Here is a 13,750-nt window from a genome sequence, read left to right as displayed (position 1 = left end):
ATAGCCTAAAACCACCACAGGACCAGTAGGTATATTCCCTAAAGAGTAGAATCCGATCGGTTCAGTGGTTTAGGGACAGACGAACGGACAACCATTGTTCTACTTTGTATTATAGATAATAATGTAAACTAATCTGTATGACCGCCAGCAACCTTTACAGTCCTTTTTTGTAGATTTTTTTTGTAGGATTTGATCATTTTTAACAACATTTTACGATAAACTGCGCCAGATCCATTAACTTTGCTAGTTTTAATTAGCTTCAATTTTAACTAGCAAAACATGTTATTCTATAAAGCAAATTTTAACACAACCTGTTTTATTTTAGGTTAGGTTACGGAAGGGCTTGAAGAGCCAAACGGTATTACATCGAAAAGGAAAGAAAAAATATTTGAAAAAAATTGAAATAATAGTAAAGGAGTCGTTTAGTTTTACAAAAAAAAAAGTATGCCTGTTTTAAATTGACGTACGGACTTCCTGGTAATGATTATAGAGTTGCTATTTTAAAGAAAAAATTGAAGAAGAAAAGCGTACAATTTTGTAACTTAACAAATTGACTAAAAAATCAGCCATGTAACATTATAAAAATGAGGAAGATGAAACAGGAAGAAAGACAGAAAACCCCTAAAAAAGAGATGGATAATCCCTCATTTTTATGACATCACATAGCTAATTTTTTGAGACACTTTTTAAAGTTACTACAATTTTTCACTGATCATTAATTCTCATTAAAAGACCATCTGATAGATAATTGACAACAATAAAAATATAATAAATTTACTTTGATTATAATTCGTATATTAGTTTTAATTTTTAATGTAGAAAAAACAATAGCATTTTTCATTACAGCTAAATTATTAACCAAAATTAGATTTAAAAAGCGTATTTATTAAATGTTAGTCTAAAGTCATAACTACTTTTATTATTTTTTTATGGTTTTAAAATGAATGTTGCCCTCCCCCCCATCATTTTTAATTTTAGTTAATAAAATTGAATTTTTTTTTTTTTTTGGGGGGGGGGAAATTTACCCTTCCAAAATTTTATTTTAATTTACAACTGAAATTCTCCCCCCTCTCTCTCATTGTTTACCTAGTGCAGCCACTGGTTGTAAAGGGGTGCTGCCACTTTTACCACTAGCAAAAATACAACCACTGTGTTTTTGACAAAAAGTGAATGTTTTTTTTGTCATTTTCGGTTTTGCTGTGTTTTTGGCAATATTTTTTTACCCACTGTCAAAATTACACCTTTACTACTGTCATAAACACAGTTTTACTGAAAAATTTTACAAAAAATTGACCTGTCATAATTTTGAAGAGTTTTTTCAATATTATCCTCAATTTTAGTAACTGTATCTTCTAAACCTTCGCTCAAATCATAATCTAAACAAGAACAACAGTTTACAAACAATCGCTATGCCAAACTGTTGTTAAAAAAATAACATTTTGGATCATGGAAAGAAAACGAAGTTTCGGGTTTCGTCGCATTTTCACAGTAGCTTCTCTCATATTTCTAGCCTCTGCGAGGGGCTCTAAACCTGCTGGGCAATCATTAACACTAACCTAACTTAAAATAACCTCTAAAAGCTACTGTGAAAATGCGACGAAACCCGCAACTTCGTTTTCTTTCCATGAACCAACATTTTATCTAATATTTTTAAATTCGAAGCTTTTCTATTGTTAGGGTAGGTAGATCATATCATTATCAATTAGTCATGTTAGCATTGTCCTATAGATTTCAACTTGTCATGACGATTCCTACGAACAGTTAGGTATGATTTAGAAAGCAATCGTTTTTATTCTATAATCATTGCCACTTTTCGCTTCAATTAAAACATAATGTTTTTTTTAACTTTTTGATGACAATTTCCTAGGACAACAATGTACAATGCTGTAAGCGAAGCAAGAAAACTCCTCTAGACATAAATTTATTGATACTGAAAAATCTTAATATTAGCAAAGCCTTTGATAAAATAGTAATCACAGAAATTTGAAGCTATTTTTAAAGCTTGGAGCTCCTTGATTTAAATATATAAGTTTATTAAAAATTAGGGTTGGGCCGGATACTTTTCTGTTGGGATACCGAATATTCGGATGCTTTTTAATGCAGGATATCCGGTTGCGGCCGGATATCTGGGCCACGTTTGATATCCGGCAAATTACCGGATATCTGGCCGGATAAACGGATATCCAGCATTAAAAATCAGCCAGATAGGATAGTTTAAATATCCGGTATCCGACCGGATATTGAAAATGGACGAATATCTGGCCAAACTGGATATCCGTCCCCACCCTATTAAAAATTTCTTCATTACCTATTATTAGAAGATCATGGTGTAGCTTCCCTCCAAGAGCAACTGTTCTCTCCTAAATAATAATGACTACAAGTTAAAGATCTTACAGGACAATGGAATATAAATTGATGTACAACCTCAATGATGAAAAACAAAATTACCCCGTTTGTAGATTTAAATTATTGTTTAAGGAGTTTAGACATTTCAAGTTTGAACTAACCAATTAACCTTTGATAAAAGTACCCAAAGTTTAAAGCCAGCGTGATTTTTAAACTGTGGATACTATATTAATTACTAGCGGCTTCGCCCCTGGCCTCTAGGGGCTTTCCCTAAAGGTTCAGGGGAGAATTAAAGATTTTTTTTTATATATTTTCTGTATTTTTTAACTTTTTATAACTCTTTATAACATTTTATATCTCTTTATAACTTGTTATATCTGTTTATATTTATTTATATTAATTTATATTTTCTAAACCCTTCGTATTTTTTCTCTTTTTTAATGTTTTTAAAAATTTCTTTGCCATTAGCCTTTTTGGGGCTTCGCCTTACAGGAGAGGGAAGGTTTCACAATCTTTTTGAATTTAAAAAAAAAAAAAGTTTAAAAGAAGAAAAGAAATTTAAAAAGAAGAAAAAAAATTTTAAATATAAAAAAGTATATAAAAAAATATAAAAAGATATAAAAATTTAAAACATATATAAAACTATATAAAAACTTGAAAAACATTAAAATTAGAAAAAAAATACGAAATTAGAAAATAGCTTAAAACCACCACAGGACCAATAGGTATATACCCTGAAGAGTAGAATCCAATCAGTTCAGTGGTTACCGAGATAAGCTTCAGACGGACGGATGGACGGACGGACAGACAGACATCAAGCTACTTTGTATTATAGATTAATATTATAGAAAAAAAAACATAATTGAACTGTTTTTCTTCAATATTTTTAATGGTTACAAATCGGGCAGTCTGCAGCAAAATGACTACTAAATGAGGGCATAAATATTCATGACATTACCTCGTAATAATGGAGATTTCTTACATCTGGAACCAAAACCAAAGCATTTTTATGTTTCATATTCCTGATAATTATAACAATAAAAGATCTATAGTATAAATGTATATACTGACAACTAGCTCCCTTCCTTTTTCAAGGACCTCTTTTGTCTGCTTCTAAATCATTTTCTGCTACTTGGCTGTGTTAATATAAGCGACACCATTAGTTGATTTTCAATGACCCAATAGAAAGGTTGCACAAGGCGGTTGCGATAGGGAGATACAGTTATTTAACCCTTTCTCCCTCAAGTGTTTTACTCTAATATAACAATAATGATTGAGTCCTATAGTGTGGACATTTACTCAGGGCTCGGCAGCCGCGCGTCAGCTACCTGTAAGTCCCAGGGAAATCAACCCTTTGCAATTTTACAAAGCAGCTTAAAGGAATGGAACACCATGTTTGTCAGTCTGTGTGAAGCTTTATGTTAATCCAAGGAATGTTTATAACCATTTTGGAGGAGGGTGCCTCTACCCTCCCAAGAGAAATCGTCCCTGGATAAAACAACCCGCCTCCATCTATAATATTTTGTTCGTAATATGATTACGTTACAGACTTAATACCATACCAATATGAATGGCTTATAGAATAACTTTATTGATAAAAAATTAGGGTAAACTGCAGTTCACGGTAAAATATTCCTGGTAACGAATATTTCCCAAAATCTATGAATTTTAAAGGCGGCTAGCTGCCAAACGGCTGAACGTACAGATCATGTCCGCACACTGTTTTAAGCAGCATAAGAAGGCCTACAAATAATCTGGAATAGCCATAAATCAATAATGTATAATTACTCGCAGTGCAGAGAAATGCGCGGAAAAGATATATTTTACGCGTTTTTCTTCAGTGAAGGTTTCCCTGTGCATCATTGGATCTTGGCTATTTCAGATTATTTGTAGGCCTTCTTATGCCGCTTAAAATGGTGTGCGGGTATGAAAGGTACGTTCAGCTGTTTTGCAGCTAACAGCCTTTAAAATTCATAGATTTTTGGAAATATTCGTTACCAGGAATATTTTACCGTGAACTGCAGTTAATCCAAAAATTACTTGTAGTTAACATGAAGAAAGCCCTCGTGTGGATGAACATTCATATTATGGTTGATTTCTTGGATTTCAGTGTACATGATACTATACTTGGGAATCTCTATCATCTCAGTTCTAAATAATAAACAAGCATCGATTATAATACCCACAAGTAGCGAAACAAATAAAAGAATTTAAAATAAAATGGGCTTATTTCAACAAGAATGAAAGAGTAGGTTCGATACAAAAAAAAGATAAAAATCTTTAAACAAACAAAACAAAATACAAGCCAATGATAGGATTAAAGGAGACTCGTAGCATTCAATAATACGCTTGCATTTTGACAAGGAGACACTTGATTGGCTCATTTTGAAAAGGAGAAACTTGATTGGCTCATTTTGAAAAGGAAACACTTGATTGGCTCATTTTGAAAAGGAGAAACTTGATTGGCTCATTTTGAAAAGGAGACACTTGATTGGCTCATTTTGAAAAGGAGACACTTGATTGGCTCATTTTGAAAAGGAGACACTTGATTGGCTCATTTTGAAAAGGAGACACTTGATTAGCTCATTTTGAAAAGGAGACACTTAATAATAATAATAATAATAAGAACTTTTATTCAATAACTCTTTCAACCCTGTTATGAGATAATCACATAGACATTTTAATTATTACATTATGACATGGCGATTTAATAATTCAGTATATTCATATTTATCTAATAATTATACAGTTTTAATTATTACGGGTGAACATTGCTTGATTAATTTGGATAAACTAGGTGATTTCTCTTTGGCGGCCCAGGTGAGGCAGAGCCGCTGCTGGCTGGACTGTGATTGGTGTTGGTACCACTTTAGCCTGCCGGTACCGCCAATTGGCGGATTAAATAAGTTATCCGCTGCGTGGTTCCACTGCTTTAAATCTGCTGCAAGCTCGCCTTCTCCGCTGCTTCTGCTACGCCTCCGCATCCCCGACTCTCCATAACAACCTTTACAACAATGTTAATACGTGGCCGATCAACGAGTTGATCGGCTAGCGGTTAGTCGGGCAGAGGATAATCAGGGCTTTAGTGGGCGTCTCAACTATAATTGTGATCAATGGACATACTGTGTGACTACAAGATAAGAATAAAAAAATAAAAAAAGAGTAAAGTAAAGAAAAAGAACAAAAGAAGAATGAAAAAATGAAAGGATCGGTTTTAGGTTAAAGTTAAGATTTTTTTAATTTAAGTTTTAAGATTCAAGTGAATATTTTAACATTAGTTTCTACATTAGGAGTAAATCCAACAGTTTTTCGAGGAGCTTTCCTCTGCCGGATTAAATAAATTAGATTTGATAAGTTAATTTGAAAAGAATTATGGAATTAAAATATCTAAGATATCTAAGAGAAAGAAAAATTGTACAAAGAAATCGAAAGAAGATATGAGTTTAATTTAGGATTAATTTAAGATTTGATTAAATAAATAAATGTCGGAAAGGGAATTGAAAATTAATGGAAAATTTGCTTTGATTTTTGATTATGACGGCAGAGGTCAGCCCCTTGTAAGGAACTTATTTTGACGTAACATCTAATTCCAGGGATGTAGGTACGTGGATTGGACTCTAAGGACACAATGTAATCCCGACAGGAGGCTATGGCCGCAGGGAATCTCGCACTTAGTCCAAACTGATAACAAAAATACAATCAAAAACTTCGTCATTTGAGGTTTACAGTTAAAGTATCAGGAAAATTTAAAGAAAATTTCAAGGAAAATTTCAGGGAAAAAATTTCAAGGAAAAAATTTCATTGTATGTCCCTGACTCCCTGTAAAAAAGACTTATGTTCCGGACAAAACTTGAGGGCTAAGACAAAAAAGGCAAAAACTTTCAAGGATGAAGAAACCGATAAAAACTGGTAAAAACTGATGCCTTGTCAGTTATGTGTCAAGGGTTGATTGGCTTATTTTGAAAAGGAGACACTTGATTGGCTCAATTTGACAAGGAGACACTTGATTGGCTCATTTTGAAAAGGAGAAACTTGATTGGCTCATTTTGAAAAGGAGACACTTGATTGGCTCATTTTGAAAAGGAGACACTTGATTGGTTCAATTTGAAAAGGAGACACTTGATTGGCTCATCTTGAAAAGGAGACACTTGATTGGCTCATTTTGAAAAGGAGACACTTGATTGGCTCATTTTGAAAAGGAAACACTTGATTGGCTCATTTTGAAAAGGAGACACTTGATTGGCTCATTTTGAAAAGGAGACACTTGATTGGCTCATTTTGACAAGGAGACACTTGATTGGCTCATTTTGAAAAGGAGACACTTGATTGGCTCATTTTGACAAGGAGACACTTGATTGGCTCATTTTCAAAAGGCGTGATTGGTTCATTTTTGCGGAAAATTAAAAAACAGATCACAGCAAAAATTGCAGGAATGGGATAGGTCAACAGCAAATACTTTAATCATCGATTAATCGAATATTACGTGGTAGTATCTTGAACTGTGGTCATTTGTTCTGTGGTGGTTTCCTTCATTGTAGTTATGACAGGTTCAGGCGTCGTAATTTCTAAATAAATAAACAAGGATGACAACAACCATAAAAGCGAAGATCTGAAATAAAAAACATACGAGCCTGAACACTTGTAGAGTGTCAAAAATTAAAAAGCAGAATGTTAATCCAAAGGTATAACCTTATTATAAAATTGAGTAAATACAGAATTCTGTTTAAAGACATACTTAAATTTTAGGAATGATTATAATATGCTTAAACTATTATACCTGGTTGAACTATGAATCATTGTTACATAAAATAGAAAATACAATAATCATAACATGCAAAAATATTGTCAAAAAATTATAAAGCATGTTTCAAATCGACGTACGGACATTCTGGTAAATTTTAAAGAGTTGCTACGCTTTCTAAATCGTATCTAAAAGTTACAGGAATCATCATCCAAACGTCAACAACCTCACAATACTGTTTTCAAAACAATTAAGTCTTTTTTGCAAGCATTTTGGGTCTTTTTTTTAACACGTTTCAAATTTTTTAAAATAACCCTTTTTTCATTTTATATAATTTTTAACCTGGTTCGTCTGCTATCAATGAATTCAACAGATCCTAGAATATAATGATATGATTAAAAATAATGATCTTCAATTTGTCTAATTGAATCTTTGGACAAATAAAAAACTTTTTTAAATTAAAATTCAGTTGCTTAGAGTAAAATATTAGAGGGAGAAAGGGTTAAAATAAATGTATCTCCCCATTTCAACCGTCTTGTGCAACCTTTTTGTTGGGTCATTGAAAATCAACCAATGTTATCGGTTATATTACACAGCCTAGTAGCAGAAAATAATTTAGAAGCAGAAGAAAGAGGTCTTTGAAAAATATAGGGAGGTAGTTGTCCGTATTGTATATACATCTATACTATAGATCTGTTGTCAGTTGTTTGGTCAGACGGACTGCACCAACATAGAGTAGCCAACAATGAAGATTAACAACTGTACATATGGTCAACTGAATTTGAGTTGCCGATTGTGTACATAGTTTCCTCATTTGAAAAATAAAAATCTTGTATGTATAATAAGATGTATAAGTTGGAAAGAATTGTAATGTTAGAGGTAGATTTGAAATTTGCATCAAATTTTAAGGATTTTTTATAAAATTCGTTTTTTGTATAATTCTTTAACTAAAAGCGGAAATACAATTTTAGTTAATTAATTTTGAAATCTGTGATTGGTGGATTTAAAATTATCTGCGCTCTGATTGGAGAAGCTTAAGTGTTGCACATCATTCAACCAATTGGAGCGCAGGTAGTTGCCAATCCATCTATCCTATTGGTCAAAATTTATGAACTTAAATTGTATTTCCACTTTTAGATAAAGAATTATACAAAATATGAATTTTATAAAAAGTCCTTAAAATTTGATGCAGATTTCAAATCTCCCTCTAACATTAAAATTCCTTCCAACTTATATATCCTAATGTATAATGTATAATTCTTTTATACATTCAAAATCTAAATTTTTTAAATTTTGATTTTTTTTGAAGTAGCTTTTTTAAGAAGTAGTAAATATTGAGATAGCATGAGGAAACTATGTACACAATCGGCAACTCAAATTCAGTTGACCGTACATATTGACTATTTATCATAGAAATAGGTCAAAACAATAAGAATTCTGGCACAATTAGCCATCAAGAATACACATATATGCTTATAATAAATATAAAGTAATATAAGTTGCCAAAACTGCTCGATATTAAAAATCATTCTTAAGTTACATATAATTTCAGGGATCTTAAGGGATAAGGCAATGGCTGATTATTGGTTTGACTCCCCAATGATGATAATCAAATTACCATCATATGGTTGGTTGAAAAGTTTGGACATAACAAGTTTGGAACCAACCAATCAACATTCATAATCCCAACGAATAATGATTATAAATCTTTGGTACCAGTGTAATTTAAAATCCAATGTCTTCTCCCTTCCTCCCTGGAGATAAAATATAAATATAATATCTTGTATTCATTCGAATCCGGCGGATAGAAACCGGTTCTCATCCATACGAAAAAACTATGTCTAGCATTGTATTATATCCAGCTTTCTACGAATATAAAAATGTACAGTTATAAGATTCGATATCCGCGGAAAGCTGTTTATAATACGACGCGAGAAATAACTATACCTGGCAAATTTTAGGTAGGCCACTGGTAGTTGTCGGCTTAGCAGTTGTGGTTGTTGTCATTTCCTCGGTTGTTGTCGCTGGCTCTAGTGTTGTTGTCTCAGATTCTAAATTAGCATTTTGGTGTTTTCCTAAATACAACAACTAACGGTTGCGCTTCTAGCAACATTTGAAATAGTAGAAAGGGACAGAAAAATAGACTAAAACCCTCTTAAGACATCTAAAATATAATATCCTAACACTATCAAATGTGTAGCATCTAGGGTCTTTGTTTTCGAAATGGTAGAAGATAGAATAATAGACTAAAACAATCCAAAGACTTACATCTAAAATAAAATACCCTTTCTAAAGTTTATAACTCAATTGATTAAGTAGTTTGTTACCGTTTGTGCAACAATTTATAAAAAGAAAGGAGCTTATGGAAGGAAGGAGCTTATTTGTAATCCCGATCCCCTAAATAATCATTTATAACATTGTATTATAGACAGTTTTCCGCGGATTTAAAATTAAAAATTATAAGACAAAATCCAGTTTGTTAGCGCAGAGGAGTCGAATGTCCGGCTAAAAAATCTAGTTAATATTTTCATTTTATTATCCGCGGAAAATTGTAATTCGATGCTATAAATGATTTTCAGAATTGCTAAGAAACGGTTCTAATCCAGCGGATATTAATCGGTTTGGAAGTCATACTGGAATAAAACAAACCTGTTGTTGTTTCTGGTAGCATAGTTGTAGTCAGCTCATTATTGTGTATATGGCCTAAACAAAATATTTAATGTAACTTATAAAAAACTCCTTTTTGAATATGACTCTAACAAAATATTTCATGTAACTTATAAAAAACTCATTTTGTGAATATGGCCTAAACAAAATATTTCATCTAACTTACAAAAAATTATTTTGTGAATATGACCTAAACAAAACGTTGAATAAACAATTCATAAAACCTCTAAAAATTATGAATATGACCCTAAAAAAATATTTCATCTAATTTATAAAAAACTCATTTTGTGAATATGACCCCAAAAAAATATTTCTTGCAACCTTTATGAAAACTCATTTTGTGAATATGACCATAACAAAATATTTTATGCAACTTCTGAAAGAAATATTTTGCGAATATGGCCTAAACAAAATATTTCATCTAACTTACAAAAAACTCATTTTGTGAATATGACATTAACAAAATATTGTAAAACGATTCATAAAACCTATCATTGTGAATATGACCCTTAAAAAAATATTTCTTGCAACCTTTATGAAAACTCATTTTGTGAATATGACCATAACAAAATATTTAATTGACAAGTGATAAAAAAAATAAAGTAAAGGATTCCATTATATATCAGATAGGCTAGGGAAACCCTGACTTCTAGGCTTTCCTTAAAAACCTTTAATGATTTAGCCCATTATTCATTATATAAATTATCTTTAAAAGACGCGTGATAGTTGCATGTAAAAAGGATAATGTTCATTCATTATTGTTAAAGATGTTGTGGGTTCGAATCTTAAAATAGTATACCTAGGTTTAGACTTGTAACATACTTTTCTTTTCTGCTAGCAGTTAATACCATATTGTCTTGTACATCTAAAACCCTTTCTTCACTAAAATTAAATAGATAATATATATAAAAGAAGTTGTATCAACTTTTTTATTATAGCTAGCCGGTCCTTTTAGTAAGTAGTAGATGTAAAATTTTTCATAGAATTCAGATATGCAATCGTTTTTTTTTGTAGACCTCTTATTTTTTAAGTAATTTAAGTTTTTAAAAAAAAAATTAAGTCGATTTTAAGGTACTAAAATGCAACAAAAAAAAAAGAAAATGGCCATTGTGAACAAAAATAGTAAGATCTTTAATTTGACACCTTACTTTTTCAATTCTGTCAGGTAATTATTGAAAAAATCGATTTTTTTAAACCCACGAGAATAAAAACTTTGAACTCAATTTTATCATTTCACAAGTAAAAAAATATGGGTTCATATATACCTTTAGAATCAGAAAAATATTACGAATCCATTGTAAGCAAAATTGAAAAAAAAAGTTTACAATATAGTATATAAACTACAATAAAAGGAATTATATGAAAATATCATATTATATTGTACAGGCAACGTCTTAACTTTTGAATTGAGTATAAAAATGGGAAGGGGGTATAGAGGGGGTAAAGAGGGGGTAAAAAAGGGAAGACGATAGTGTTGCCAGAACAAAAAATACAATTGGCCATTTTTTAATTTTTTTATTTTTTTACTTTTTTTCAATTTTGCTTACAATGGATTCGTAATATTTTTCTGATTCTAAAGGTATATATGAACCCATGTTTTTTATGTCTGTTTGAGAAAATATTTAGGTCTAAAGTTTTTATTAAACCGAGGTTAAAAAAATAGATTTTTTCAATAATTACTCAACAGAATTTTAAAAGTAAGGTGTCAAATTAAAGATCTTACTATTTTTGTTCTTACTGGCCATTTTCTTCTTTTATTTTGTTGCGTTTTAGTACCTTAAAACCGACTTAATTATTTTTTTAAAAAACTTAAATTACTTAAAAAATAAGAGGTCTACAAAAAAACCGATTGCATATCTGAATTCTATGAAAAATTTTACATCTACTACTTACTAAAAGAACCGGCTAGCTATAAAAAAAAAGTTGATACACCTTCTTTGAAAAAAAATTTTAGTTATACTACAATTTAAATAGAAAGGAGTATTTCTAAAAATAAAATTCAATATAAAGGTATATCTTTATTGTAATATTCTTTTGCCATGAAAACTTACTTAAATTCTTTAATCGTATATTTTTTCTAATGATTTTTCTTTTTTCCAATTAAAGATTATATTTTTATGATTGAAAAGGTTTTCCAGTATGGCTTCAATACCGATTGATATCCCTTGATTATAACCGGTTCTCCGCCATACTGAAAAATCATGTATAGCATTATATTTTAGAAGTTATATGGGAAAAAAATGGAAGATTATAACCAGTTTTGTTAAACCCGATAGAGCCAAAGTGCCGGTCTAACAAAACTGGTATTAACTTTATGATTTTAATTTTAATATTCGTGGAAAATGTCTGTAATATATTGCTTTAAATATCTTTTCTGTACCTGTGTAGACGGTTTGTGTTAACAAATACTACAAGTCCTTCTTCCAGCTAAAATTAAAATTAAAAAATATAAATCATTTCATATTAACCACAAACAAACTATAAAGTATGTTTTATGGTATTGTTTAGGTTAAGTAAGAGATAGAGTCCCGCAGGGCTAGGGCCCCCATATAGAAACATATTTTATTAATTATGATTATAGGAGAGGAGTCGGTTGTCCGTTTATAGGTTCTCCTCTTAAATTGAATTCATAATTTGTTTATAACTAAGTAAGCAAATATAGATTTTTAAATTAATATACGATATATATTTCATATTTTCCCCCACTCTTTAAGACTAATTGTCTTTAATTCTGTCTGTAAATAAAAAAAAGAATAGTTATTCATAACATTAATAATTATGATACAATACCTGTAAAAAGTTTATAGAATTTTCATCAGCAAATACAATATCTTTTTCTTCAAACATCTATAAAAAAAATTCATCCATATTTTAGACGAATAAACTGGTCAGGTATATCTATTTTAAAAACCGATTAATATCTGATTAGAACAGGTTCTGTGTTATACTAAAAAATCATGTATCGTATCTTATTTAGGCAGTTTTAAATAAATAATAAAAGAATAATTCTAAGTTTATGTTAAAATCATGTTGTTTTATTAATTTTAGGGTTCAGTTGTGTTTTAATAGATTAGGTAAAATTAAGTATATAGTTAGAACAGCCCAACAGGACTTTTCAAAACTAAATTTAAAAAAATTTGTCCACAGGCTTGCTCGAGGGATAACATTATTATAAACAAGGATGGCAACATACATAAGTAGCGAATCACACAGTCTATTATAAAGAATACAAACGGACAAAGTGAGTTATAGAGCAGATTATCTGTTATCATAACAAATAAAAGAAAGAGAGAGAATATGCAAAAACTTAAATTCACGAAACCTTAAAGTTTTTGTCTTTTTATACCTCATGGCTAATTATGGTGCATAATAAAGGGAATATTGGCAAGAATTTTCAGCCCTGTATCTTTTGTAGGTGCAGAGAAAATATGTTGTAAAAAGTAAAAAGCGGCTATAAAGCTGCTTAAAACAGTCCGTCGGCTACGGATGTTTATACTTAATTATGCTCCATATTGATGGGAATGTCGACAAGAAGTTTCAGCTTTCTATCATTCATAGGAGCCGAGAAAATCACGTTTCCCCAAAAACGTTTTAGGCATACGGACAGACAGACACACGGAAAGACGGACATTTCTTATTATAGAGTAGCTTCGTTACTAAAATTGTGAATAAATTCCTGAATGTCAAGCATGTGTTCGTGACTCGTCCAGTTAACTAGATGCAGTGTCTGATGAACATGCTTTGAAGCCGCCATACCCTAAACAAAAACAAGCATGACAACATCCATAAAAGCTAAGATAATCAAACTCGGACTAGAGGACAAATTAAGGGCTCAACAGCCGCGAGTCAGCCGCTTGTAAGCCTTTGGAAAATCAACATTTAACAATTGAAAAAATAAGCTGGAAGATAAATTGATGTACATCCCATTCTCAAATGATGACAAACAAAGAAGACGAAGAAAGTCCTCAATGACGTCATAAAAATGAGGGAGGAGGA

General features: G+C 31.0%; 1 protein-coding gene across 5 annotated transcripts in view; it reads right to left on the bottom strand.

Annotated features, from left to right (window-relative positions):
* The window catches only part of LOC145330281 (uncharacterized), a 47,489-nt gene that overhangs the window by 10,695 nt on the left and 23,044 nt on the right, over positions 1 to 13,750 (bottom strand). For all 5 annotated transcript variants that reach the window (XM_080174913.1, XM_080174914.1, XM_080174917.1 and 2 more), the window contains exons 15-26: positions 13,433 to 13,511; positions 12,545 to 12,603; positions 12,135 to 12,181; positions 10,554 to 10,636; positions 9,737 to 9,790; positions 9,035 to 9,138; positions 7,430 to 7,463; positions 6,830 to 6,911; positions 4,387 to 4,497; positions 3,305 to 3,368; positions 2,309 to 2,360; positions 1,295 to 1,376 (exon numbers count right to left, since the gene is read on the bottom strand). In XM_080174913.1, the coding sequence (XP_080031039.1) occupies positions 1,295 to 1,376; positions 2,309 to 2,360; positions 3,305 to 3,368; positions 4,387 to 4,497; positions 6,830 to 6,911; positions 7,430 to 7,463; positions 9,035 to 9,138; positions 9,737 to 9,790; positions 10,554 to 10,636; positions 12,135 to 12,181; positions 12,545 to 12,603; positions 13,433 to 13,511 (851 nt within the window). The remainder of the gene's footprint in view (positions 1 to 1,294; positions 1,377 to 2,308; positions 2,361 to 3,304; positions 3,369 to 4,386; positions 4,498 to 6,829; positions 6,912 to 7,429; positions 7,464 to 9,034; positions 9,139 to 9,736; positions 9,791 to 10,553; positions 10,637 to 12,134; positions 12,182 to 12,544; positions 12,604 to 13,432; positions 13,512 to 13,750) is intronic.

This window comes from Acartia tonsa, chromosome 10, assembly GCF_053477335.1.
Source record: "Acartia tonsa isolate MP-2025a chromosome 10, ASM5347733v1, whole genome shotgun sequence".
NCBI classification, from domain to species: Eukaryota; Metazoa; Arthropoda; class Copepoda; order Calanoida; family Acartiidae; genus Acartia; species Acartia tonsa.
Note: the sequence above shows the minus strand (reverse complement) of the source record. Positions and strands in the feature narration are given on the sequence as shown.